Below are 26,391 nucleotides of genomic sequence, written 5' to 3'. Positions count from 1 at the left end.
GTCTTGAATCGGGCTTCAAAATGGCATCGTAGAAAAATGGCTGACTTCTCTTTGTCCGGTGGGTTTGAGTAAGAAACATTCCAAATTCTTCAGGGTCTTCCATTGGAGGGTTCATAGGGTGGCTTCAATTTGACCAATGAATAGTGTCTTTCTCCTAGTACCCATTTATGCATAAGGTGTCCTTGGAGCCTTGGAACACAAGTTGCAACAAAGTTTGCCAATTTTCTATATCTGAGCTTTTATTGTCTGCACCTGCAGAAGCTGACCTTGCTTCAAAGGGGATGAAACTAGCCTAGCACGAAACCTTGAGATAAGTGTATTAGTCATTTCTACTGGAAAAATACAACCTTAAAGTAAAAGAATATGTCTTTGTTAATACAAGTGAAAACCAAGTAGTTACATTTGAGACCAGGCAAACTAGGCCAAAGCCTCTGCTAAATTTAGGCTAAGCATAAAACAGTTTTGACAAGAAAATCATAGAATACATTTGCAATTATGACGGATTACTACATTTGTCGATTCTTCATGATTAATTAAGCTCGTTTATAATAATGGCGAACTACCACGTGGGCACAATTTCCCACGTACGTTATTTTCTTTGCTAAAATCACACTACCTTATACGATTTTGATTACATGATATCTTTCTTTTTCTGCGTCATCAACAGCACCTGAAAAGTTCAAGAGAAGTAGCGCCACAACCCGATTCCTGTCTTCCGTACTTTTTGAGGTGGTAACAGATGGAGATTAGGACTGATTTGGTACCTCTACCGGGACTGAATCCTATTTGAAATTTGGAAAGTAGGGGATTGTCGTCAATACTTTGTGACTTGTGGCCAAAGACTGCTCTTTGTATAGGTTTGCCTAGGAATGGACCATTTACTATAGGTATGTAATTGATGGTGTCTTGAGGGCCAAGATTTTTCCTTAATAATGGGTGTATGTATACATGCCTTTTTTCACATTTAGACATCGATACAAAAAACAACTGTGTGAATACCACGGCCTGCAGAAGCTTAATTCTGTGTTTTATGCAAGGGCAAATTTTTAAAAAGGATGTAGAAATGATAGGGTGCACAAAATACTTTTTACAATCATTCAAAAGCCTAATGGTAAAAAACAAAATTCATTGTGAGACTTCTCCTTTATTCTACAGGTTGGCAAATTTACTTTGTCATTTAAATAGAAGTGAAATGTACTAAGGATTTTAAAAAAAGAGTTTAAAAGAAGAGTTTGGGGAATGGTGATGATGTGACTATGTATTATAAGGGATACAATCCCCCTACTGCCAGTTTCAACGGCACTGCGAGTCAACTCTGAGCTCCGTGAAATTATAAAGGTCCTTGTTTCTCTATACGGCCACCGAATTTACTTGGTGACCTTAAATATTCAATGCCTCTCCAGTGGGACATTAATTTAGGATGGATGTAAGTGCTTATTATTTTGGTCATGCAATGGGTGTACTTTTTACAAACATTACCCTATTTTATAAAATACATTTGGCCAGTTATCTGGGTGAAATTGTACTAGAGGCTGTGCCTCACTTACACAAATCAGGCAAGATGCCAGTGACAGACTGGCAGTGGAAGAAAATGTACTGAACATGCGGCACACTTAGGTTCGAGCCAGTCTCCTGTGGGTGAAAACCGAAGCAACGCAAAATAAGCGGAACTCAACAACTGAGAATGATGCAAAATTTCATTTTTGAAAAAAAAAAAAATATATATATATATATATATATATATATATACATACATACACATATATGCTGGTAGCAGACACATTGGTGAGATTAACCAATTTAATTGACTTGCAGGAACAATCTGTGTTCAAGAAGTCTGTGTTACCATCACATTCTGGAGTGCTCGCTTCTACAATGCTAAACGTGAGACAGTCGACCGCTTTAATTCAGGTGGTAGGGCAACTGGTCAGTGGTTCAAGACAGAACAAAACCAAAGCTGGATTCCTTTTTCTGTGGCCACAGATGCTACAGAAGCGCAGGCCTTGCCAGTTCTCCTCCAGTGGCAATAGCTTCTTCTCCGAGTGGACTCTCCCATAGTCCTCCCATCATAATTGATCAGTTTACAGTGTGACATCGTGAAACACATCACACTGGGAGGGAGGGTTCTAGAGGTCTGTCACCGTGAGGCAGGAGCACATGCGGACAGTGATGTCTGCTCAGTTGAGGGATGTGTGTTCCTCAACCTGGAATGGATGCATCATCACAACTGGTGTGCTGCACTAGAATATTTGCAACCCTTTTTTGGATGCTCATCAATTTGGCTGTCATGTTAAGTCAGGTTATGTCACGCGCGATAGTATGTCACATTATCATGCACGTTTTTATATAGCGCAACATTCACCAATTCTTGTGCCTCTTGACACTGATCGAGTCACACCAGTGACACGTTATGCTCAATCGGTACAAAATCGCTACCAGCTCGGGAGAAATCAGCTGCCTCTCGTATACTTAAAACTCCCATCATACAAAGCGATATTAGCATTTAATATAAAATCTAAGTTAGAGGCGCAAGAATGAAAAACATCTTAAGCGGTTAGATTGATGGGGTTCCACGTTGCTAACACTTGTTTAGATCAATCGTCTTTCTATAAGCCTCGGGAACTTCACGTTGCATAAAACTACAGTGTTCTTTAGTGATGCCGGCAGGAGAAGTTGCAGTTGCACTACTAAGTAACATGTAACTGCCTCCTCTACCAGAGTCATATTTTTGACTCTCCAAAAAACCAAAGACTTATCACCACCATTTTTCATCTGTTGTTTGAACGAGCGAAGGCAAAAAATCATGCACATCATTTCCCTCTATTTAAAATCCCCATACAATATACCAATTCTGCCATGATTTATTGATCTCGTTTGAATGCTAAATGTTGGCGTAGTGTTGATATATAGCAACAGCGGCCAATTATATATTAACTTTACGGGAAATTGGATTTTGCAGCAAACGTCATTGTCAGAGTCTATTTCTATTTTTTTTTCAGTAATATGTGGAATATTGTGCTCCTGTGTTGCAAAGATATGGGCTAGTCCTACAAATTGGATTACCAATGCACCAAATTCAAATTAGTGGGGGGGAGGAGGGCAGACATATTGTTCACAACTTCAGAGCTTAATAATTACCCCAGATATGTTTTTATTAATTTGCAGATATGCTAGTAATCAGCTGTAAAACAGTATTGCTTTCAACATTCAAAATATAAATGAACAAAGGGGCTGCACTTTCGAGCGCTCCACGCATCGCCTGAGACATGCACTGTACAGTTGAAATGTTCGCCTCACTTCGTCAAAAACACGCCCTTCATAATATACCTATACATCAACATTTCAAAGCACATCATATACACAGTGTATTTTAGGCACTTGATAAATTTTGTCCCTATGCAGCCACGGCTCCCCTCAAAAATGCTGGATGTAACAAATTGCTATAATCAAATCTAATTTCTGAAAAATACCGGTGGGAGCCACAAACAAAAAAGAATGTCTTGTTGAAAAAAACTATGATAAATAGCACGGAAGGCGGCCGTTTATTATAATCAGTGTTTCAGCGAATTACAAAATTAAAATTATGTGCTCCTTGATAAGTAACCCCACCAGTATATATGATCTGCGGAATTATGTTGACTCGCTTTGCATTTCACAGGAACAGTTCAAAGAAATATAATAGGAAAAAAGGAAAGATTTATCACAAAGTACCCGGTAGCAGAGAATATGTTTAAAAAAAAAATCCATTTATTTTGACCTAATAAAAAAAAAAGCTGCCGCAGAAATGATTTGCTTGGAATTCATTAAATATAAAACATTTTTGAAAAAGTGCTAATTTACCCATAGAAATATCCAAGGAGGAAACAAATTATATTATTTCAGCTACTGCTGGAGTGTGTAGGCAATTTACCATGACGACCGATATGGGCGCTTTTTGCATCATGTATGTAAGCAGGCATAATATTTCACATATTTTTCAAATAGTTCGTTACAAAACACTTCTGACGTTTTTAGTAAGGTTTGCTGGTAACTTTCCTTTTGTTGCACGGTTTTCCCCTCCAGGATAAAAAGAAAGATGACGTCAACGGTAGTGGTCGAGGCTTACCAATTATGCTGTCTTTGCACTTGCACTGGCCGGAATTTTGGTGACAGGTGATATCTGCGTTTGTTGTCCCAGAGGTATTGCAGTCACAGGGGCTGCAGCCATCAGTGTCGGACTGCTGAAGATTGTAGAACCCCTCCTGGCACTGATTGCACTGCCTGCCAGACACGTGTTTCTTACAGTTACACTGGCCTCCAGTCTAGAGGAGATACAAACATACCAGAGACTGAGAAGCGCTCCTATTTTTAGGTATCTTCATTAGGGGTTAGACAGTGCAAGAACACACACAAATGGAAATAAACACCCTTGAATAGTTATCTGCAAACCTCCTGCCAACCGTGGGAAGTGCCCCCACTCCCTCAATCCCCTATGTAGCCTTCTATTTGCAGGACGTACTATGTAAAATGTGGTGTAACTTAAAGGGATGTAGCATTCGATGTTTTTGTATTCTTCCAGTGCAATAACACGTCACCGGTAGGTGCACAAACACAGCATATGACATAGGTGCAGTACACAACTGTGAATAAAAACGATCCTTTGCGCTCTTGTGAATTTCACTAAACCTTACTCATTATACCTTTATGTATAAATATGTGTGTGTGTATGTGTGGGGTGTGTGTACATTACTTAATATACCTTAATTCTCCCATTACAAGATAACAACAATAGCAATAACAGATCATGCAGACCGTATTTCTAAAAGTTCATTCCTGTATGTCACTGGACCCTTAACTCGAGTTGCTTTCCAGATCAATGCAACCCTGTTTTGTGCAGCTGAATAATCACTGGTAAAGGCAAGAGGATAGAGCACATACTAGGGACATGAGCCATATTCGTGATGCCAAACTTTTCATTAATGTTCTTTATTTTGTGACATGGATTTGGATAAAACAAAGTCATTTTGTGAAAGAAAGGAACTGGTTAAGTTTTTAAGTCAACGAGTCACAGTCTCAGTCAACCCATCAACACCTACACTTCCAGATTCAGACCAACTCCAACTTCCCCCTCCATGGCACCCTCATCTACAGGTCATCTGGACCCTGTCCCAATTCTGCAAAGACATCGCCAACCTCTTCACCCCCCCCAAGCGCTCAACTCCTACGACTACATCTTACTCGGCGACCTCAACTTCCACCTTGATACCCATGATGACCCCAACACCACAAACCTCCTGGACACACTCACAACACTCTGCCTCAAACAGCTCATCAGCATCCCCACCCACAGAGCGGGACACATTCTCGACACCATCTTCTCAGCAGGGAACATCATCACCATTTCTCACACCTCCAAACACCATTGGAACGGCCACAAGTGCGTCCACTTTACCTTAACAAACAACCTTGAACACCACCATGCCCCCGTCAGATGCTGGGGCAAAGTTACAGAAGCACAACTCACCAACGCCCTCAACCACTCCCTCTCAACGGGTGCAGTGAATGCGAATGAAGCAGCATGCAATCTACACTGCTGGTTATCGGAATGTGCCAACAACATATCCCCCCTAAGGAAACCAGCAGAAAACTGACACAGCAAAACACCTAAATGGTTTACAGCAGACCTACAAGAATCCAAACGCTCCTGCAGACGCCTGGAATGGAAATGGAGGAACAGCAAATCAACCGAAGACTGCACAGCCTACAAGAATGCAGTCACCAAGCACCACTAGAACATCAGAGCCGCCAAAAAAGCCACAATTCGAAAACACCTCAGCACCAACCATCGTCAGAGTTCACAAACCCCGGGACAGATACCTAACCTATCCCTCCCTCACAAGACCTCTGCAACGACCTCGCCACCTTCTTTCACTGAAAAATCCAGGACATTTACAAAGGCTTCAGGAACTAAAACCCATCTGCACCCCCACCAACACCGGTCCCAGCTCCTCACCAGATCCTGAACTCCTGGACCCCCATTACCAAAGAGGACACCCAAAGACTCATGAACTCCATCCACTCGGGAGCACCCTCGAAGCATATCTTCAACATGGCCAGTGCTACTATAGCACCGGAGCAATGCTGAACTATCAACCGATCCTTCAAGACCACCACCTTCCCATCAGACTGAAAGCACGCCAAGATCAACCTCCTGCTCAAGAAACCCACTGCAGACCCAAGGGAGCTGAAAAACTACAGTCCCATCTCTCTGCTCCCTTTCCCAGCCTAACTAACTGAAAATGCCGTCAACCAGCAACTCATTGAATACCTCAAGACACACCAAATCCTAGGCTCATCCTAATCTGGATTCAGAAGCAATCACAGCACTGAAACTGCTTTCATAGCAGCCACTGACAACATACGCATCATACTTGATCAAGGAGGAATGGCTGCACTCATCCTTCTCGACCTACCCTCTGCACTTGACACCATTTCCCACTACACCCTCTGTGCCAGAATACATGACGCCGGTGTTAGAAATGGGGCCTTGGTTGACAGTCAGGTTACCCCCTGTTCAAGCAAGGACCCTCACTCTAGTCAGGGTAAAAGAGAATCACCCTCAGCTAACCCCTGCTTACCCCCTTGGTAGCTTGGCAGAGCAGTAGGCTTAACTTCAGAGTGCTAGGTGTAAAGTATTTGTACCAACACACACAGTAACTTAATGAAAATACTACAACATGACACAACACCAGTTTAGAAAAATAGGAAATATTTATCTAAGCAAAACAAGACCAAAAGGACAAAAATCCAACGTACACAAGTCAAGTTATGAATTTTAAAAGATTGAACTAAAAAATAGCGCTTGAAAACACAAAATGCTTCGATGAGGTTTTAATACGGCGTTGTGACGGAGTCGTTCCCAACAAGCCGACACCAGCGGCGCCGGACACGGAGTCGCATAGACCCCCAAATACAGTACCTTTGGTGAAGAGTGACGTGCAAAGTCGGGGATCGCGGCGTCTGTGCGAAACGTTGAATCCGCACACTTTGAGTGGCGTCGGTCATGATGTGGTGCGGCGACTTCCACGGAGTCGCGCACTTCAGTGGGGCTGCTGTGGCATCGGACCTGCGAAGGTCGTCGTGTTACAGCGAAGATCACGGAGTCGGTTGCAGGCGGCGTCACCAGATTCAGCAGCGGCGTCGGTTCGAAGTCATCCGAAGTCGATTTCCTTGGCTTTCCACCAGCTTTCCTTTCAAGGGCCCAGGGACTGGATAGGGCACCACTTGTCAGTGCAGGAGTCTCTCCAGAGACTCCAGGTGCTGGCAGAGAGAAGTCTTTGCTGTCCCTGAGACTTCAAACAACAGGAGGCAAGCTCTAAATCATAGCCCTTGGAGATTTTTTCAAAGTCCAGTCTTTGCCCTCTTACTCTGGCAGAAGCAGCAACTGCAGGGTAGCTCCACAAAGCACAGCCACAGGCAGGGCAGCACTTCTCCTCAGCTCTTCAGCTCTTCTCCAGGCGAAGGTTCCTCTTGATGTCCAGAAGTGATCTAAAGTCTGTGGTTTTGGGTGCCCTTCTTATACCCAATTTCTCCTTTGAAGTAGGCCGACTTCAAAGTAAAGTCTCTTGTGAATGTGAAATCCTGCCTTGCCCAGGCCAGGCCCCAGACACTCACCAGGGGGTTGGAGACTGCATTGAGTGAGGACAGGCACAGCACTTTCAGGTGTAAGTGACCACTTCTCCCCTACCTCCTAGCACAGATGGCTCATCAGGAAATGCAGACTACATCCCAGCTCCCTTTGTGTCACTCTCTAGTGTGAGGTGCAACCAGCCCAACTGTCAAACTGACCCAGACAGGAAAGCTACAAACAGGCAGAGTCACAGAAATTGTATAAGCAAGAAAATGCTCACTTTCTAAAAGTGGCATTTTCAAACACACAATCTTAAAATCAACTTTACTAAAAGATATATTTTCAAATTGCGAGCTCAGAGACCCTAAACTCCACATGTCCATCCGCTTCCAAAGGGAATCTACACTTTAATCAGATTTAAAGGTAGCCCCCATGTTAACCTATAAGAGGGACAGGCCTTGCAACAGTGAAAAACGAATTTAGCAATATTTCACTGTAAGCGCATATAAAACACATTACTATGGGGGTGATTCTGACCCCGGCGGTCTTAGACCGCCGGGGCCAGGGTCGGCGGGAGCACCGCCGACAGGCCGGCGGTGCCCCGCAGGGCATTCTGACCGCGGCGCTTTGGCCGCGGTCAGTGCAGGAAAACCGGCGGTCTCCCGCCGGTTTTCCGCTGCCCCTAAGAATCCTCCAAGGCGGCGCAGCTCGCTGCGCCGCCGAGGGGATTCTGACCCCCCCTACTGCCATCCTGTTCATGGCGGGAAAGCCGCCATGAACAGGATGGCGGTAGGGGGGGTCGCGGGGCCCCTGGGGGCCCCTGCCGTGCCCATGCCAATGGCATGGGCACGGCAGGGGCCCCCGTAAGAGGGCCCCACAAAGTATTTCAGTGTCTGCCTTGCAGACACTGAAATACGCGACGGGTGCCACTGCACCCGTCGCACCTTCCCACTCCGCCGGCTCGATTACGAGTCGGCATCCTCGTGGGAAGGGAGTTTTTCCCTGGGCTGGCGGGCGGTCTTTTGGAGACCGCCCGCCAGCCCAGGGAAAAACTCATAATACCCTCCGCGGTCTTCTGACCGCGGAGCGGTATAATGGAGGGCGGAATTCTGGCGGGCGGCCTCCGCCGCCCGCCAGAATCAGAATCACCCCCTATATGTCCTACCTTAACCATACACTGCACCCTGCCCTTGGGGCTACCTAGGGCCTACCTTAGGGGTGTCTGACATATAAGAAAAGGGAAGGTTTAGGCCTCGCAAGTGGGTACACTTGCCAAGTCGAATTTACAGTTATAACTGCACACACAGACACTGCAATGGCAGGTCTGAGACATGATTGCAGAGCTACTTATGTGGGTGGCACAATCAGTGCTGCAGGCCCACTAGTAGCATTTGATTTACAGGCCCTGGGCACCTCTAGTGCACTGTACTAGGGACTTACTAATAAATCAAATATGCCAATCATGGATAAGCCAATTACATACATATTTTGTAAAGGAGCACTTGCACTTCAGCACTGGTTAGCAGTGGTAAAGTGCCCAGAGTAACAAAAACAGTAAAATCAGAGTCCAGCACACATTAACAACCTGGGGAACAGAGACAAAAAGTTAAGGGGACCATGCCAAGGATGAAAAGTCTAACAGCCGGCATCCGAGAGAAAGCAGTGGATTGGATCAGGTCCTTCCTCACCCGAAGCACACAAAACAGGGTATCAGACTACCACCGTTCACGTCAGAACCCAGATACATGCTGGGTGTGGAGTGCCCCAAGGTTCTTCGCTCAGCCCGACACTTTTCAAAATCTACAAGGCCCCACTCACCAAGATCATCAAGCAACACAGGCTAAACATAGCCTCCTGTACCCAACTGATCCTCTCTCTGTCCGAGGACTCTGCAAAGACCAAGAGAAATGTCCACAACGGGATGAGAGCAGTCGCCGCCTGGATGGAAGCCAGCTGCCTCAAACTTAACTCAGACAATACAGAGATCATCGTAATTGGCTCCACCTCTTCCACCTGGAATGACTCGTGGTGGCCCATTGCACTGGAAACCACCCCACCCCCACAGACCACGCATGCAATCTGGGAATCATCCTGGACTCCTCACGATCCATGGCACGCCAAGTCAACGCAGTCTCATCATCATGCTGCAACACTCTCCAACTCCTGCAAAAGGTCTTCAAGTGGACACCCTCTGACACGAGGAAAACAGTCACCGACACACCCGTCCTCAGCAAACTGGAGAATGACAAGGCACTCGATGCCGGCATCACCAAGGAACTACAATCAAGACTTCAAAGGATCCAGAATGCAGCAGCGAGACTCATCCTGGACACTCCCAGATAAAGCCACATCTCCTCTAACCTCAGAGACCTACACTGGCTCCCAGTCAACACATGCATCACATACAAACTCCTGATCCACACCTAAAAGGCACTGCACAACATAGGACCGGCATACCTCAACCACTGCCTGGGCTTCTACATACCCAACAGACATCTCAGTTTTTCTCAGCTCACCCTTGCAGCCATTCCCAAGATCCAGAAAAGCACATCAGGAGGAAGATCCTTCTCCTACCTAGCAGCCCAGATATGGAACACACTACCTCGCAAGCTCAGGCAGACCACATCACTGAAGCAGTTCAGGAAGGACCTCAAGACCTAGCCCTTTGACTGAGCAGCACAGCCACATAACTGTGCCTTGAGACCCGACGGATGAATCAGTGCTTTACAAATCATTGATTGATTTAAGTGGAAAAGCAAACAAGTTGACTTTTCCTTTCTATAGCGACACATTTGTGTTTGCAGTAGTATCCAGTGCAAGTCTGAATCGATCTGGACGTAGAGACTGCTGGGAATACCCAATAGTGAATTACCTCAGAGATCAAAATATCACTGGAGAACAACGTCGACCTCTTCAAGAAAGGCCTTGCCACCACCTAAACATGGATGTCCAAATCTTTCATCAAGCTTAATACCCACATCACATAACTTGTATACATCAACAACAATGTAAAATAACAAAAGATGATTAAATCCCAAATATGGCTTTGGATGAGTTCACTTCACATCTCGATGATTGTGCATCCAGTTCCTCAAATTACTCTCCCACCATTCTAAGGTTTCAGACCAACAGTGCACACAAAGCACAGATCTCTTGCCACCAGCAGACTCTGCATCACGAGATGAAGTCCTTCCTGGAAGAGGCTAACTTTAGAACAGCTATGTAGGCAGTAGTTTTGTCTCATCTTGACAGAAGAAACACATAGCTAGAAAAAGCACCAGAGACCCACTTGACTCCACTGAAAAATGCTGTACATACAGTTTCCTGCCTGATTAAAGACCCTCAGTAGTATTATAAAATCATGACTACCCTCATAAAACTCCAGTGGATTACTCTGCCCACACTCATCACATTAAAGACCTGCTGCATCATTTACAAGTCTGCTAATACCAATGCTGCATCATATCTGCCAGCCAACATCAATATCCTGGCAGAATACATGCAACATGCAGCAGCAATGACTGGAAGTGAGAAAATGCAGAGTAAAAGAGAAGAGGCCAACCCATCTTCAGCTACATACCTTGAGTATGGAACAGCATTCCAATTCATGTACTGCAGCCCACAACCTTTCTTCAATTATACATGGGCTAGAAACACTCACTATCAACAGCACTTTGCCACATTATAATCTCCACACTGCCATCACCTGAAAAGGGCCTTCAGCAAATGCTTTCTTCACTCTGTGCCATTTTCTGCCCCACCCCTATCTAAGCCCTCTCGACCTAGCAGCCTCCCTCTCTTTATAACCCTCTCCCTACAACTTTCACCTGTTTCCCTTATTGAATCCCATGCCCGCCTGTAGTTTATATATTTTTTTGCTGTCACAGTGCATTGTAGCCAGGTGAGTCATATAAATTGGAATGTCGTCGCAGCCATTGATGTCCCCACTCTTTAAAAAACACAGTTGTCCCAGTAAACTATCTTACAGCAGCATCTAGGCTACTTCTCCAAGACTCTATAGTGGCACACCCCAGAGCAAGTGTGTATACTGACAGCGTTTAATGGCTCAGTGGTGAAGACCAGATTTGCGTCCCATTAGTCTGCACCGGGGATGGAGGAAAGTTTACTCACTGAAGGAACATATACAAGATCACTTTACTTTTCAGATTCTCTGCTGATGAGCTTAAATGAAAGCGAAATAACATGATGTCAGGGGACTGTCTCAGTGGAAATGTATAGCATGACACTGGGTGAAGAGAGGCTGCTTCAGTGAAATTTATACTGTTTTTTGATTAAATAATGAGTCAAGTAATGACATAAAAAGGAAGGTCTTCATCTACCCTGATGTTAAGTGGTCTAATTAGAGATACCGACCTGCACCGAGACCTGTTTTTTTGGCAGAGTCCATCAAAACTTCGAGTAGACATACCTTTGCAATGCTTAGGGTAGTCAGCTTGGACTGTAAATAGTATAATGCCATGCTGCGTACGGTTTATGTTCTAACATCAATTCTTCGAATTCCCTGCATATTAGCATAGTTCTCTTACATATCCATTTATTGAAGTAGTTGTAAAGAACAGAAATGATATATGCATAGATTTCATATTTAATACTATTTTTACAGCATGGCATCTTCAGTTCACAGACTGTTCCTTAACTCTGCAGAGGAACTAAACAGTAAGCACAATAACTTCTGCTCAAGAGACAATCAGCTCCTTGCCTGTGTCAATATGGGGGCTGATTCACAAAACCATTTATGAATACTATAAGTAGTGCTATTGATGTAATCTTTTATGTACTCTTACATGCCTTCGAGAATCAACCCCAAAATATCAAAATTTAGTAAAAGACACAGACCTATTTGTAATAATGATGTACGGATAGTTCCATTTTATTCTCATTTTATAGGTTTGGGTTTAATTCACAAAGACATGTAGAAGTACATAAAATGGTACTACTGGAGCACTAGTTTACATACTCTAAAATGCCTTAGTGAACATACCCCATGGTGATTAAAAGCCCTGCTAAACGGATGGTCAAACACTGACGTTATTAAATAATGGAGAAACAATGTAGGAGTGATGAGTGGTCAATTCTTCATACTTACCAACATGCATACATTTCACCATATCATACCACATAGTAAAATGTATAATGTGTACATCGTGCAGATTATGTGGCTAGAAACTGTCAAATCATTTTTGAACATGTTCACTCCATGTCATTATTGCATGACAACAGGGGAAGACATGATGATCTTGACGTATGCTTCTCAGACTGTCTTCCACATTCACTTTAATAGTTCTCTCATTGTGTGAGTGTGTGTGTGTGTTTTCTTGCCCTCTGAGTGACATCTACTTTATTGATGAATGCATATGATGTCAGCCAGGTATGTGCTAACCGAACTCTTTCAGTTGGCTACATGTGACTATTTTTATTGCCTCTTTTTTTAAAGGTACTCAGTGAAGTGCTGGTAGTTCCAACCTTGTTATAGGTGAGGTGGTGGAGACTCTCTTCGGTGATACGGAGACGTTCATGGAAGATTGATTAGAGCAACACAGATGATGCAAATGCCATATCTAAAACTTCACCTATTGTGTCTGAAGGTGGGGATTATCGTCTTGGTGGTGATAAATTGTAGGACGATTAATTCTTGTCAACATTCCGAACACCTCCTTGTGTTGATGACTGCAGGGATGCACTGGGGTCCTCTAAGTTTATGATCACAATTGAGTTATGATGGGACAATTCACATTAACAGGCTCCTACTGCATCTCTAATTGCAAACGGAAATGCAGTATCATTAACAGACATTGGTTAAACAACCCTAACCCCTAACGTCAATGACCCAGCAGCAGTATAAACAAGCATTTGAAATGCAACGGGTCTCGCATTTCTCCGAGTTAGAGCTATTAGCAGTTGTAAACTCCCAACCGGACATTTCGTGCCTCATTAAATGGAAAAAAAAGAGTGTGATTGCACTGCTACAGTTCACTCGCAATGAAACCTATTGGCAAAAGTGCAATTATCTACGTAACCGGCAAAAGTGCAATTAACTATGTAACAGGGTTGATGTCATGCAAAGTGCTCAACTTCTGCCCAGCGAGATCGCGCTGTGAAAAAAGAGAAAAAGTAGTCCACAAACCGGACCGAAAACAGCGAGCCTCGTATGTTTTCAGTACTTGGTTGCTGCGCTCGAGGAGGGCTAACCACCGGAAAAGGCATGACGTATGCATGCCTTCCACTAATAAAAACAAACCAATGAAAGACACTAACGTGACATGGACGGGGCTCCGAGCACTTTTCTAACTACTACAGCGCCTCTCAAGCGGTACGCATGTGCAATCACATGCAAGCGCAGGTTCGACCCTAAAAACCCGAAAACCTCATATGCACACTGGATCTGCAGTGACATCACTCCTTCACAACAGACAAGCATTGTACGATTTATTGCTTTTTATCATAAAAATCGTCACATTTTAATTTACACACTTTCCAAGCAGACTATGCATCAGGGAAGCCAGTCTCACGTCATGGGTCTGATGGAAGGCAAAGAGTCATTTGCTAAACAATCACTTGGTTCTTTTGTATATAAAGTAGTTACAGCCAGCTTGAGAGAAGATGATGCCCAACCCCGCATACAAGATAACTAGATAGAAACCCTAAGCATGTCTGAAAACTCGACGATGCACAGAGATGTCATGCCTGCTCTCTTGCAGTCGTTATTATGTATTAGTTTGGCCACCACCAGTGCTTAATTTGTAAATAAAAAGGTGCCGGTGCCCAAGGCCCTCCTCTGAAACACGCAGCTGCTGCAATTAAATGTGAGAGCATGGAATACAGCGGCAGCGCCATCCTGAAGCCATCTCAGGTCTCTTTAATGCATTTACAGTCATTCCCTGCCCCTTCAGCTCATTTTTGTAGCTTTCTGCTTTCTCCCATTGTGACGATTCTTAGTTTTTCTCCTACTCTGTCTTTCCCATATGTGTCTTTTGCTCGCAGTGAATGCTTGAGGCAGAAAAATAAGTGCCAGCCCTCAAAAATAAGTGCCAGTGCTCAGCACTGGAAACAACAAACACAAATTAAGCACTGGCCACCACATCCAAAGAGCTGATATGTTCACAGCGTTAGGTTGGGGCATTTGCCATAAAAGCAAGCCAACTTCACCTTTCTTGTGCACCACATTTACAAATGGAATTGCTACTTTTCGACAAAGTTGTTTTCTCACTATCTAACTTACTGGCAAAATGAACCACTCCAGCACAATTTAGACCAAGCTTAATATAAATATAATACAATGTTGAGAAACATACTAGATAATACTTTTAAAAATCAATTTCAGTCATTTAAACTGTCCAACCTAATTGGAGCACTAGGATTTGTAGAATGAACAGAAGAACCAACTAATTGTTGCTAATCCCCAGAATTCACACACACTAGCTTCAGAATACAGTATCTCATGCACCCATGCACGATGTCCATCCGCACGTTTCCTGTCGAAAATAAAAAGTCTGTGTGACAATTATAAGATAAGTACTTTGCCTGACACTGTTCCCACCCCCCTCTTGTTTAGCCCACTTAGGCTTCATGACCAGCAGTGAAAAAAATGTCAGCACCCCTCTTTATACGTTTTTGTTAAATAGTAATTCAAACTGAAGCAAGTGAAAGTACACCCAATAAGCACACAAATGACAATGTCCACAAAAAGACTGACAGCTTGAGACCCCAGAAGTCTGGCGCCTCCAATAGCACCTCCTACATAAAATACCTATACTGCTTAGAAAATAGAAAACATTACTGAACCCTACCAGTTCACCACTATACTTGCAGTATTCCACAAAAATGCATAAATGACTTTCCAAAATAATAGCAAACTATTGCCCCACTTCTTCCTCGCAAGAAGCCCACTGTTGCTACATTATCACCTAATACATACATCATGCCAACAAAAATGTATCACATATATTGTGTCCCCACCCTGCTCAATGACTAATGCCCATCACACCAACAGACGTATAAAAAAAAACCAGACAATTGAACAAATATTTTGCATGGCCTTGCTTCTGTTAAATTCTGTTGCACTTGGACCGCTCTGAAGGATTATCCCCAAACTTTTTGCCTTCGTCCTCCTCCTTTCTGAACCCATTTTAATTGGTTTTTAGTACTTTGCACACTTTACAACTGCTAACCAGTGCTAACGTGGTTGTGCTCTCTCCTTTAAACATCGTGAAATTGGCTTAAACCCATTCGGCACATTTAATGTATTTGTAAGTCTCAGGTAAAGCTGTACTACATGTACCCAGGGCCTGTAAATTAAATACTACTAGTGGGTTTGCAGCACTTATTGTATTGTGCCACTGACTTAAACAGACCTTTTAAACATTTCTCAGGGCTGCCATTGCAGCCTGTGTGTGCAGACTACACTGTCATTTTGACCTGGCAAAATACATCTTTTGCCAGGTCTAAACTTTGCTTTTTAATAATATGTTACACCCCTAGTGTGAGCCCTAAACAGCCTGTAGGCAGGGTGGAGTATATTTAAAAGGTTGGGCATGCACTTTTAACTTTTATATGTCCTGGTAATGAAAAGCCTTTAAATTTGTTGTTCAATAATGTAAGGCCTACCTCTTCCATAAGATAACATTGTATTACCTTAGTACAATTAATAAACAATAACTTTCAATTCGGAGTGGGTAGGAATGTTGTAAGGAAATGCCTCCTTGGCATGGTTACCCCCTGATGTTTTGTCTTTGCTGATGCTAAGTTATGATTTGAAAGTGTGCTGGGACCCTGCTAACCAGGCCCCAGCACCATTGTTCTTTCCCTAAACTGTACCTTTGTCTCCACAACTGGCACAACCCTAGCACTCAGGTAAGTCCCTTGTAACTGGTACCCCTGGTACCAAGGGCCCTGATGCCAGTGTAGGTCTCTAAGGGCTTCAGCATGTCTTATGCCACCCTGGGGACCCCTCACTCAGCACATGCACACTGCCTCACATCTTGTGTGTGCTGGTGGGGAGACAATGACTAAGTCGACATGGCACTCCCCTCAGAGTGCCATGCCAACCTCACACTGCCTGTGTCATAGGTAAGTCACCCCTCTAGCAGGCCTTACAGCCCTAAGGCAGGGTGCACTATACCGCAGGTGAGGGCATAGGTACATGAGCACTATGCCCCTACAGTGTCTAAGCAAAACCTTAGACATCGTAAGTGCAGGGTAGCCATAAGAGTATATGGTCTGGGAGTTTGTCAAACAAGAACTCCACAGTACCATAATGGCTACACTGAAAACTGGGAAGTTTGGTATCAAGCCTCTCAGCACAATAAATGCACACTGATGCCAGTGTGCAATTTATTGTAAAATACACCCAGAGGGCATCTTAGAGATGCCCCCTGAAAACATACCTGACTTCCAGTGTAGGATGACTAGTTTCTGCCAGCTGCCACACACCAGACATGTTGCTGGCCACATGGGGAGAGTGCCTTTGTCACTCTGTGGCCAGGAACAAAGCCTCTACTGGGTGGAGGTGCTTCTCACCTCCCCCTGCAGGAACTGTAACACCTGGCGGTGAGCCTCAAAGGCTCACCCCTTTTGTTACAGCGCCACAGGGCATCCCAGCTAGTGGAGATGTCCGCCCCTCCGGCCACTGCCCCCACTTTTGGTGGCAAGGCTGGAGGAGATAATTAGAAAAACAAGGAGGAGTCACTCACCAGTCAGGACAGCCCCTAAGGTGTCCTGAGCTGAGGTGACCCTCACTTTTAGAAATCCTCCATCTTGTGGATGGAGGATTCCCCCAATAGGATAGGGATGTGCCCCCCTCCCCACAGGGAGGAGGCACAAAGAGGGTGTAGCCACCCTCCAGGACAGTAGCCATTGGCTACTGCCCTTCCAGACCTAAACACACCCCTAAATTTAGTATTTAGGGGCACCCACAACCTAGGAAACTAGATTCCTGCAACCTTAACCAGAAGAAGGACTGCTGACCTGAAGCCCTGCAGTGAAGACGGAGACAACAACTGCTTTTTTCCCAGCCCTGCCAGCCTGTCTCCCAACTTCGAAGAAAACTGCAACAGCGACGCATCCAACAGGGACCAGCGACCTCTGAAGCCTCAGAGGACTGCCCTGCAACCAAGGACCAAGAAACTCCTGTGAACAGCGGCACTGTTCAACAATCTGCAACTTTCTTGCAACAAAGAAACAACTTTAAAGACTTCACGTTTCCCGCCGGAAGCGTGAGACTTTCCACTCTGCACCCGACGCCCCCGGCTCGTCCTGCGGAAAACCAACACTACAGGGAGGACTCCCCGGCGACTGCGAGCCCTTGAGTAGCCAACACTGCACCAGCAGCCCCCAGGACCATAAGGAACAGAACACCAGTGCAGGAGCGACCCCCCAGGCGACCCTCTGCCTAGCCCAGGTGGAGGCTACCCCGAGGAGCCCTGCCTGCGCCTGCCTGCATCGTTGAAGAGACCGCCGGGTCTCCCCATTACTTCCTATACAAACCCCGAAGCTTGTTTGCACTCTGCACCTGGCCGCCCCTGTGCCGCTGAGGGTGTACTTTCTGTGCCTGCTTGTGTCCCCCCTGGTGCCCTACAAAACCCCCCTGGTCTGGCCCCCGAGGACGCGGGTACTTACCTGCTGGCAGACTGGAACCGGGGCACCCCTGTTCTCCATTGAAACCTATGTGTTTTGGGCACCTCTTTGACCTCTGCACCTGACCGGCCCTGAGCTTCTGGTTTGGTAACTGTAGGGTTGCCTTGAACCCCCAACGGTGGGCTACCTTGGACCCAACTTTGAGACTTGTAAGTGTTTTACTTACCTGTGAACGTAACCTCTACTTACCTCCCGCAGGAACTGTTGATTTTTGCACTGTGTCCACTTTTAAAATAGCTTATTGCCATTTTTGCCAAGACTGTACATGATATTGTGATTATTCAAAGTTCCTAAGTGAAATACCTTTCATTTAAAGTATTACTTGTAAATCTTGAACCTGTGGTTCTTAAAATAAACTAAGAAAATATATTTTTTCTATTTAAAACCTATTGGCCTGGAATTGTCTTTGAGTGTGTGTTCCTCATTTATTACCTGTGTGTGTACAACAAATGCTTAACACTACCTTCTGATAAGCCTACTGCTCGACCACACTACCACAAAATAGAGCTTTAGAATTATCTCTTTTTGCCACTATCTTACCTCTAAGGGGAACCCTTGGAATCTGTGCACACTATTTCTTACTTTGAAATAGTATATACAGAGCCAAATTCCTACAAATGTCAAGTTTGGTCTCTAAAGAATTGTAATTTAAAACTCTCTTTAATGGTAAAGTTGGATTTTAAGTCACAATTTGGAAAATGGCACAAAGTTTGTATTTTCTTGTCCCAAACATTTGATGTCGTGTATCCTGGTTCACATGATTAGGTGTAGCTGGCAGATGGTCTTTGTTCATTGCTCTCAAACAGTGAAACAAAGGGACAATCGGTGTTCGCAGGATGGGTCATCTCGGACATTGAAAGGGGGTTGTGCTGTCACCTACTGCACATGCATGTCGCAAAGACTCAGCCTTAGCATATCCACAAAGAGTTTCACACTTGTCTTGTGTGTCAGGGCCGGGAGTAAGGAAATTTCAAACACCTCCAGGGACATTTCCTACTTCAAAGCTGGCACCAACAATTAATAGTGGACCCTCAGACCCCACTCTTCAGTATGCCTCTGAACCTGTGGAAAACTCAGAAGGAATGCTCTGCTGCTTTGCTGCAAGAAGGACTGTTACTCTGCTGCCCTGCTACTCTGATGCCCTGCTATCTGAAGGAAAAGGACTGGATCTGCATTTTGGGCCGATAGCCATCAGAGTCACTACGAGGCCTAGTTGGCTGGCCTCCTGATGAGAACCTCAGGGACAGAAAAGGCTCCAACCACCATAAACCCAGCACCTGGATCTACCAGCTGTGAGTATTACCCCTCCCGAGTGTTGCCACCCCAGGCCTGGACCCCTGAAAGTGAGCCTGAATATGCTGTGCCAGGCCAGCTGTGGCCTCTTGGGCAGAAATGAAGCAGCATGATGCATCTCCTTGCAGCCTCCCGTAGAAACTTCCACTGCACAATGGATTTCCGATGCAGGACCTTGCATCATAGCCCATATCTCATCAGAACCACCGCTGCCTGATGCATCACAGGTGCAGGACTTCCCATCACAAACCTCCATCCACAGCATCCTCAAGAATGATGCAGGACCTTGCAATGCAGCCTACAGCCCCTCTGAACTGCTGCTCGATGTGTTTCCTCACCGTGCTTCACAACCAGGATTTGAGGTAGTTAGTTGAGCAGGCCCAACATGGTCCCTGTATCCCGCCTGCGCTCCATTGTGGTTGGCCTTATCTTGTGACTTTGGCCTAGTCTGGCACAACCAGATAACCACAGTTAGTGATTTGTGCTTTAGGCACTATTTCTACTTAAATCTTTAAAATTGCATAGCAACAGTTCTAATTCTTGGATTTTTGTCATTTTGGTCTCAATGCATTACATTTTACGTTATGTTTCTAAACTGGTGTGGGATTTTTCTTGTGCTGCAATCTCACTTTAGTAATGTTAGACCTGTCAGCCTTAAGGGGGTCTTCCCCCAAACAGTTTGCCTCCGTTCCCCATTTTTGCTGATCTCAATTTTGCTGACCTTAAGACTCTGAGGGCTTTACCACTAACCAGTGCTAAAGTGCTTCTGCTCTCTCTAAAACAAGGTAGAATTGGCTTGTACCCAACTGGCATATTTAGCTTACCTGAAAGTCCCAAGTAAAGTGGTAGTACATGTACCCAGGGCCTGTAAATTAAATGTTATTAGGGGCCTGCTGCATGGATTGTGCCAGCTACTCAAGAAGCACTTCAAACGTTTCTCAGGTCTGCCATTGAAGCATGTGTGCGCAGTTTTAAACTGCCATTTCGACCTGGCAAAATAAAACTTTCACCAGGCCCAAACCTTCTTTTTTATTACATACAAGTCCCCTCTAGAGTAGGCCCTTAACAGCCCACAGGGCAGGGTGCAACATATTACAAAATTAGGTCATTTCATTTTAAATTTTACCGCTCCTGGTAGTGGAAAACTCTTACATTTTCTTTTCACTATTGCATGGACAGTTCATGTTTGGTGTCTTTGGAATTGTAGTGAAAATTCCACTCTTGGGTTAAATGAGATTTTAAATTACAATTTTGAAAATCACACTTTTAGAAAGTTGGCATTTTCCTGCTTAGCCAGTTAGTACCAGTAAGTAGCCTGTCCCTTGGTCACATGACTAGGTGTACGTGGCAGTTGGGCTTTGTGTATTCCTCCTAGACACCCAAACACAATAGAGGGCTTGGGTGTGCCTGGATGGGCTATCACTGGTAGGATGGGAGGGTTGAGCTTGGGCCAGCCCTACTTACACTTGAATAGGCTTTGTCTTGCCTCCACACAAAGGGGCTGCATAACCCCTGTAGTTAGTCTAGAGGCAGGTCAGGGAAGGCAAGATGCTTGGAGAGGTCAAAGGAAAACCCCTAGAAGCTTCTCCCACCTTTTAGAGGAAGGGCAAAAGGTATAAATATTGGACCTTATTCAGTACAATTCTGGACTTGTGGATACTCTGCCAGGAAGAGGGACTGCTATGCTGCTGAAAGGACTGCAACTCTGCTGGGCTGCTGCCCTGCTGTACTGGCCTGCTGCCCTCTTGCAGGGTGAGAAGGACTGGGTCAGCATCTGTTGAACCCAGGTTCCCAAAGTGACTCCAATAGATAGTGAGCTGGCCTCCTGACTAGAGCCTTAGAGACAAAGAGCTCCAGGATCCTTGAACTCAGCACCTGGATTCGGCCAGCTGTGAGTCCTACCCTGCCAAGTGGTACCACACCAGTCCTGGACCCTTGAACATGGGCCTGAAAGTGTTCTGCCAGCCAATCTCTGGAACCAGCATAGTGCAACCCCAAGCAGAATTGATGCATCATCTCTGCTGCAAGCGTTCTCCTGATGCAAAGGACTTCCGATAGACCTTGCAGCCTGCACTGAAACTGCAGCCAATGCAAAGCTTTACCAATGCATGCCCTTGCATCTCTCATTGACCGCAGCCTTGACAACGACACAGGTTCTCACATCACCACCTCGCAGATACTTGGAACTGATGCATCACCTTGCAGTGTCACGCATTCTCAACTCCAGACTTAGCATTGTAAGCCCTCATATAAGGAATCCTCTACAATGATGCAGGACCTCACGTCGCAGACCTTGGACCCTATGCATCACCTCAGCTGCGCAATGCATCCTTGGTGCAGAACTTTGCAACGCTCTGCAACCATAACCCAAGGTAATTTGTTCAGTTGGCCTAATTGGGTCCCTGTAGCCACCTCACAGTGCATCATGGTTGGCCTGAACTTGTGACATTCACAGTATTTTTAGTGAAATCTTAAATCATGCATATCTCCTGTTCTACTGATTGGGGTTTTGTTGTTTTGGTCTGTTAATGTTTGAAGTGTTGTACAGTATACATTGCTTCTTCTGGGTTACCCCTGACTGTTCTGTGCCAAGCTACCTGAGGGTTGAGCACAGGTTCATTTAGGATTTGGTTGTGACTTCACTATGACAAAGATTTTGGTTTGTACTTGTGTCTGGTTTCACCCCTCACAATCAGTAACCCATGTTCTTTCACTGTTGATCAAAATTTAGATGGACATACTAAAACTCTTTTCATTGAATTACATCCCACTGATGGGCAAACTGTCCTGGTTATTGAGAAAATACAGTCAAAATAATGATTCTTCTAAATCTTGTATTTGTTTTATAAAACGTGCCAGTGATGTACTCCAGGATTTGGCTCAAACAATTAGATTCATCAGTAGTTTCATTTCTTCAAAAACGGAGTGTCAAGATTAGGTTTTCCATTAAAAAAAACTGAGAATTATTATCTGCTGAAAAGGTTGTGTAAATTTCCTGAAACCCATCATTGAGCATTTACCCGACAGCAAATTACCAATGCTAGAAGTTTCAATTATTCAGAGGCACCTCACTGTCATTATGCGTGACCTTTTAATTCTAATGGGACATTTAACAGCAGTTACTGGACCCATTTGGATTATGGAATCCTCTGGATACCATGGATTTATTTATTTTCATACATAGATTTTGGCTTTTGAAAGAATCCAAAATCTCCATGTGAAAATCCAACAAGAAAAGAGGAATTACTGGGAAACTGATAGGGAATTTCTGAATCTGCCAATAATTCCTCCTTTCTAATGCGACACTAAGTATCCAATTTATAACCCTCCTCTAACTGCAGTGCTCTGACGTTACCAGTACCCTGGCATCAGTAACTCCAAAGTCGCTAGGAGAATTAGCAGGTCAATTGTAATGACGACCAAAGCAGCAATTATTGTAATACTATCTGCACTGTTTTACTAAGATGCAACCTCCAACTCTTGACTGTGAAACTATCGAGGCACTGATCAGCTGCTTTGAGAATAAAAATAAATGTAATCCTTGATTTACATGCATCTTTGTGGAATAACTATTGTTTAATGATAGACAATAAAGCTTTCGGGTGGTTATGGTTTATGCTCTATGCTTAGATTGTGATGCTAAGTCAAGTTTGGTTGGGCAGGGATATGTTAATTTTAAATAAAATAAAACAATGCTAAGATATCAAGAAATCAGAAGATGAAAGATATACCCAACTAAAAGAATGACTCCAAGAAGGACATCATTCCACAGGAACAGCAGATAAGGCTGATTCTTTACGCTCAATACTTTCTATTTCAGAAACCAATATTCAAATGCTTTTAGCATTTGACAATATCAAAAATAAGGCATAATGTAAATAGGAATAGAACTTGATTGTCAAACATCTATCTGTTTGAGGAACAGAGATTGCTAAGGGAATAGATTACAATAGCCCCAGGTATGGAAGAAAGTGGCTGAACATTCATCTTTAACTTACACAATAAAGGACACTTTGGAGAGCATACCTTTCTCCAGCAAAGATGCATAAACTATAGCTATGTGCGCCTTGCCCCAGATTTGCCATGTTGGTAGAAAAAATAATTGACCAATATTAAGTTAAAAATAAAAACAAATTACTGAAAAAAGATGCAAATTTGGTCGAAATAAAATTATGAAATTGAAACACCAAAAAACAAACCCATTTGTCCTAACTCCTCTAAAAAGAAAATAGCCACTTTGCACATACTTGCACCACAAATTACAGGTAAGTTTTAACTATTTTGCGAAACTCTCTAAATAAATATTATGTGAATTATGAACAGGATAGCCGAAACCTGATAGAAAGCATATATTTCCCTTTCTTTGAGTACTGGTGAAGGGTGTCTCTACAATTATGATAACTACCTACACTTCCTTAAGGTCAACGTGTACTTATTCAAAATGGTTGCTCACTTCTGGCAAACTTAAAATTTAAAGCTGCACGTTTGTCAAAGGTTCTGATTTATTCATGCACAAAGATAAGGTCAGATTCTAGGATCAAATCAATTCCAGCAGCAACATGTGTTGCCGCGAGGTTGATTATTCTGTCTTTAAAAGGCCCTATCAGTTCACCTTCACTATGGTTTCGTGTTTGTGGTTTAGGATACTTGTAGGTAGCATGCAGGTTGTTTGCGAGAGTATTCCACTCTAATGTATAGAGGGTGTCTGTTTGACACATGTTGTCCACAGCTCCACAAAATGAGAGATTCTCTGTGGGATGTCTTTTGTCCATGTCAGACATGATAATTTATCCTTATCTTTAAAACCCCCAACAGATACTGGAATTACCTGTGGAGTGAAATGAGGTTTCTTTTTAAATGTAGATTTCTCCTGCCTCAGTGAAACTCTAGCATCCCAATTTCCCCTTATTGCTAGCTGTTAGAAATGACCTTCTGCTCCATAAAGCCTAGAACCTATTGGTGTACACACCTTGACAAGTTTCAACTTTCTTGGACTGACGAAATCTGAACGTAGATGCTGTGAAAACTAAGAAAAAATGGGGTAAGATGCACATCTTCCTGACTGACAGAGACCTAAGCTAAACTTTGGCTGCTTCCTGTTTCTAACACGTGCCTCCAACCTGAATATATACTTGGACTCTTGAATCTGTAATATGTACGTAACCTGGACATCAGGTATATACTTCACATCAGTGATGTAGATGAACTGCAGGGATATAACCTATCCGTTAGTCTATGGCCCTAATTATGAACACAGCGGTAAAAACTGCCGTGTTCATGCTGGCGGTCAAAACACTGACGGCCAGCGTCCCCGGATCCCTGCCGGCCACATAAAGAACATTTCTGTGGGCCGGCGGGCTGAAACATGGTTTCCGCCCGCCGGCCCACAGGAAGGCCTGGCCGGGACATTGACAGCGGCTCCACATGGAGCCGCCGCCAATGCCTCTGTGCGGCGGGTGCAGCTGCCTTGCGCAATGGGGCACTGCACTGGGGCACCTGCACTGCCCATGCCAAGTGCAGCCCTTCCGCCAGCCTTTCCCTTGCGGATGGAAACCTGCCAGAGAAAGGCTGGTGGCTGAGGAAACATTATCCGGTATACTTTACCGCTATTATCAATTCTGGTGATATTGATTAGTGTTATGATACTGGAGATTATTTGCTTGATTGCTTTGATTACATTTAGATATATAAGACGTTCTAATCAGCCACTATTCATTTTGTATGCTTATCACTTGTGTTTGAGAGTTATCTTCGTGACACTAGCATTGTTAATCTAGGGAAATAAATGTATAATACTTCTTAATAAACTAGTGTGGTCATTGTCTAAGATTCAGAATTCTGTTATTTACTGTTGATAATCACATTGCTCATTGATGACATCCTCTCAATCCTTTGTTGCATCAATCCATTGACCTCTAGCGAAAAAATCCACAATTCAGTTAAAAGTAATAGCTAGGATTTTGTGGAGCTGCAGCACTAACATGTGTAAACCTTCACCAGACATTGAGGCCACTTGAATATCTAACTCTTCTTGGAAATGAGCAGTGTCCTGACTGGACAATGATTACAAGAACCCTGTAGCCAATGGAACTGTACACTGAAACATTTGGTGTACTAAAACATCTTCATTTACTAGAAATTGAAGAGTTTCTTGTTGGTGTTGTTTGCTTTTTCAGTCAAGGGATTTCAATCTTTTTGGCTGGAAACACAGCAGGAAAGAGCAATAGAGTTGTCTTGTGCTGCACCATGAGACCATTGAAACAGAGGTCCCAATGAGTCGCAAAGTCTTCTAAGCTACGAAGGTTGCAGCCCCATAGATAAGACACAGTAAGATGCAAATGTTTAAAAAAAGGAAAAGCATCTCATTCGTAAGAGTAACTATAATGTTTGGAATGATATCGTAGCCTTAGAAGGTACTAGCATCTATTGGCAACCCTCTCTTATTTCTGAAATGTCCATTTAAATAACTTGTATATGAAAGGCATACTCATAACTAAATATCTAGCACCTATTATACTTTAATCTTACGGAGTGTTATTTATGGATCTTGTTTCTACCACATACCTGGAGTAAGCTTTGAGGGGCATACTTACAAGCCCTGTGCGACACCGATGTGTCACATTTTGTGATGCACCGGCAGCCCATATCTACAAGGCCACGCAAAGCCATTTTGTGTGGCTTTTAATGGCCTTGTTGATATGGTGTAAGGAAAAGCAGTGCAGTTGCTGTGTTGCCTTACATTGCGTCAGGGAGGTATACCATCTTTATATGTGTGCTGCATTCTGCGGCAAGTATATAAGGAGGAAAATGCCTCCCAGGAATGCTTTTGTACAGGA

The 26,391-nt window shown here is 44.0% G+C and overlaps 1 protein-coding gene across 1 annotated transcript in view; it reads right to left on the bottom strand.

The window, feature by feature from the left end:
- The window catches only part of USH2A (usherin), a 3,586,186-nt gene that overhangs the window by 3,027,511 nt on the left and 532,284 nt on the right, over positions 1-26,391 (bottom strand). Inside the window, exon 12 of the mRNA XM_069233891.1 lies at positions 4,106-4,301. Coding sequence (XP_069089992.1) covers positions 4,106-4,301 — 196 coding nt within the window. The remainder of the gene's footprint in view (positions 1-4,105; positions 4,302-26,391) is intronic.

This window comes from Pleurodeles waltl, chromosome 5 (assembly GCF_031143425.1).
Source record: "Pleurodeles waltl isolate 20211129_DDA chromosome 5, aPleWal1.hap1.20221129, whole genome shotgun sequence".
NCBI lineage: Eukaryota > Metazoa > Chordata > Amphibia > Caudata > Salamandridae > Pleurodeles > Pleurodeles waltl.
This window is presented reverse-complemented; position numbering and strand designations above follow the sequence as displayed.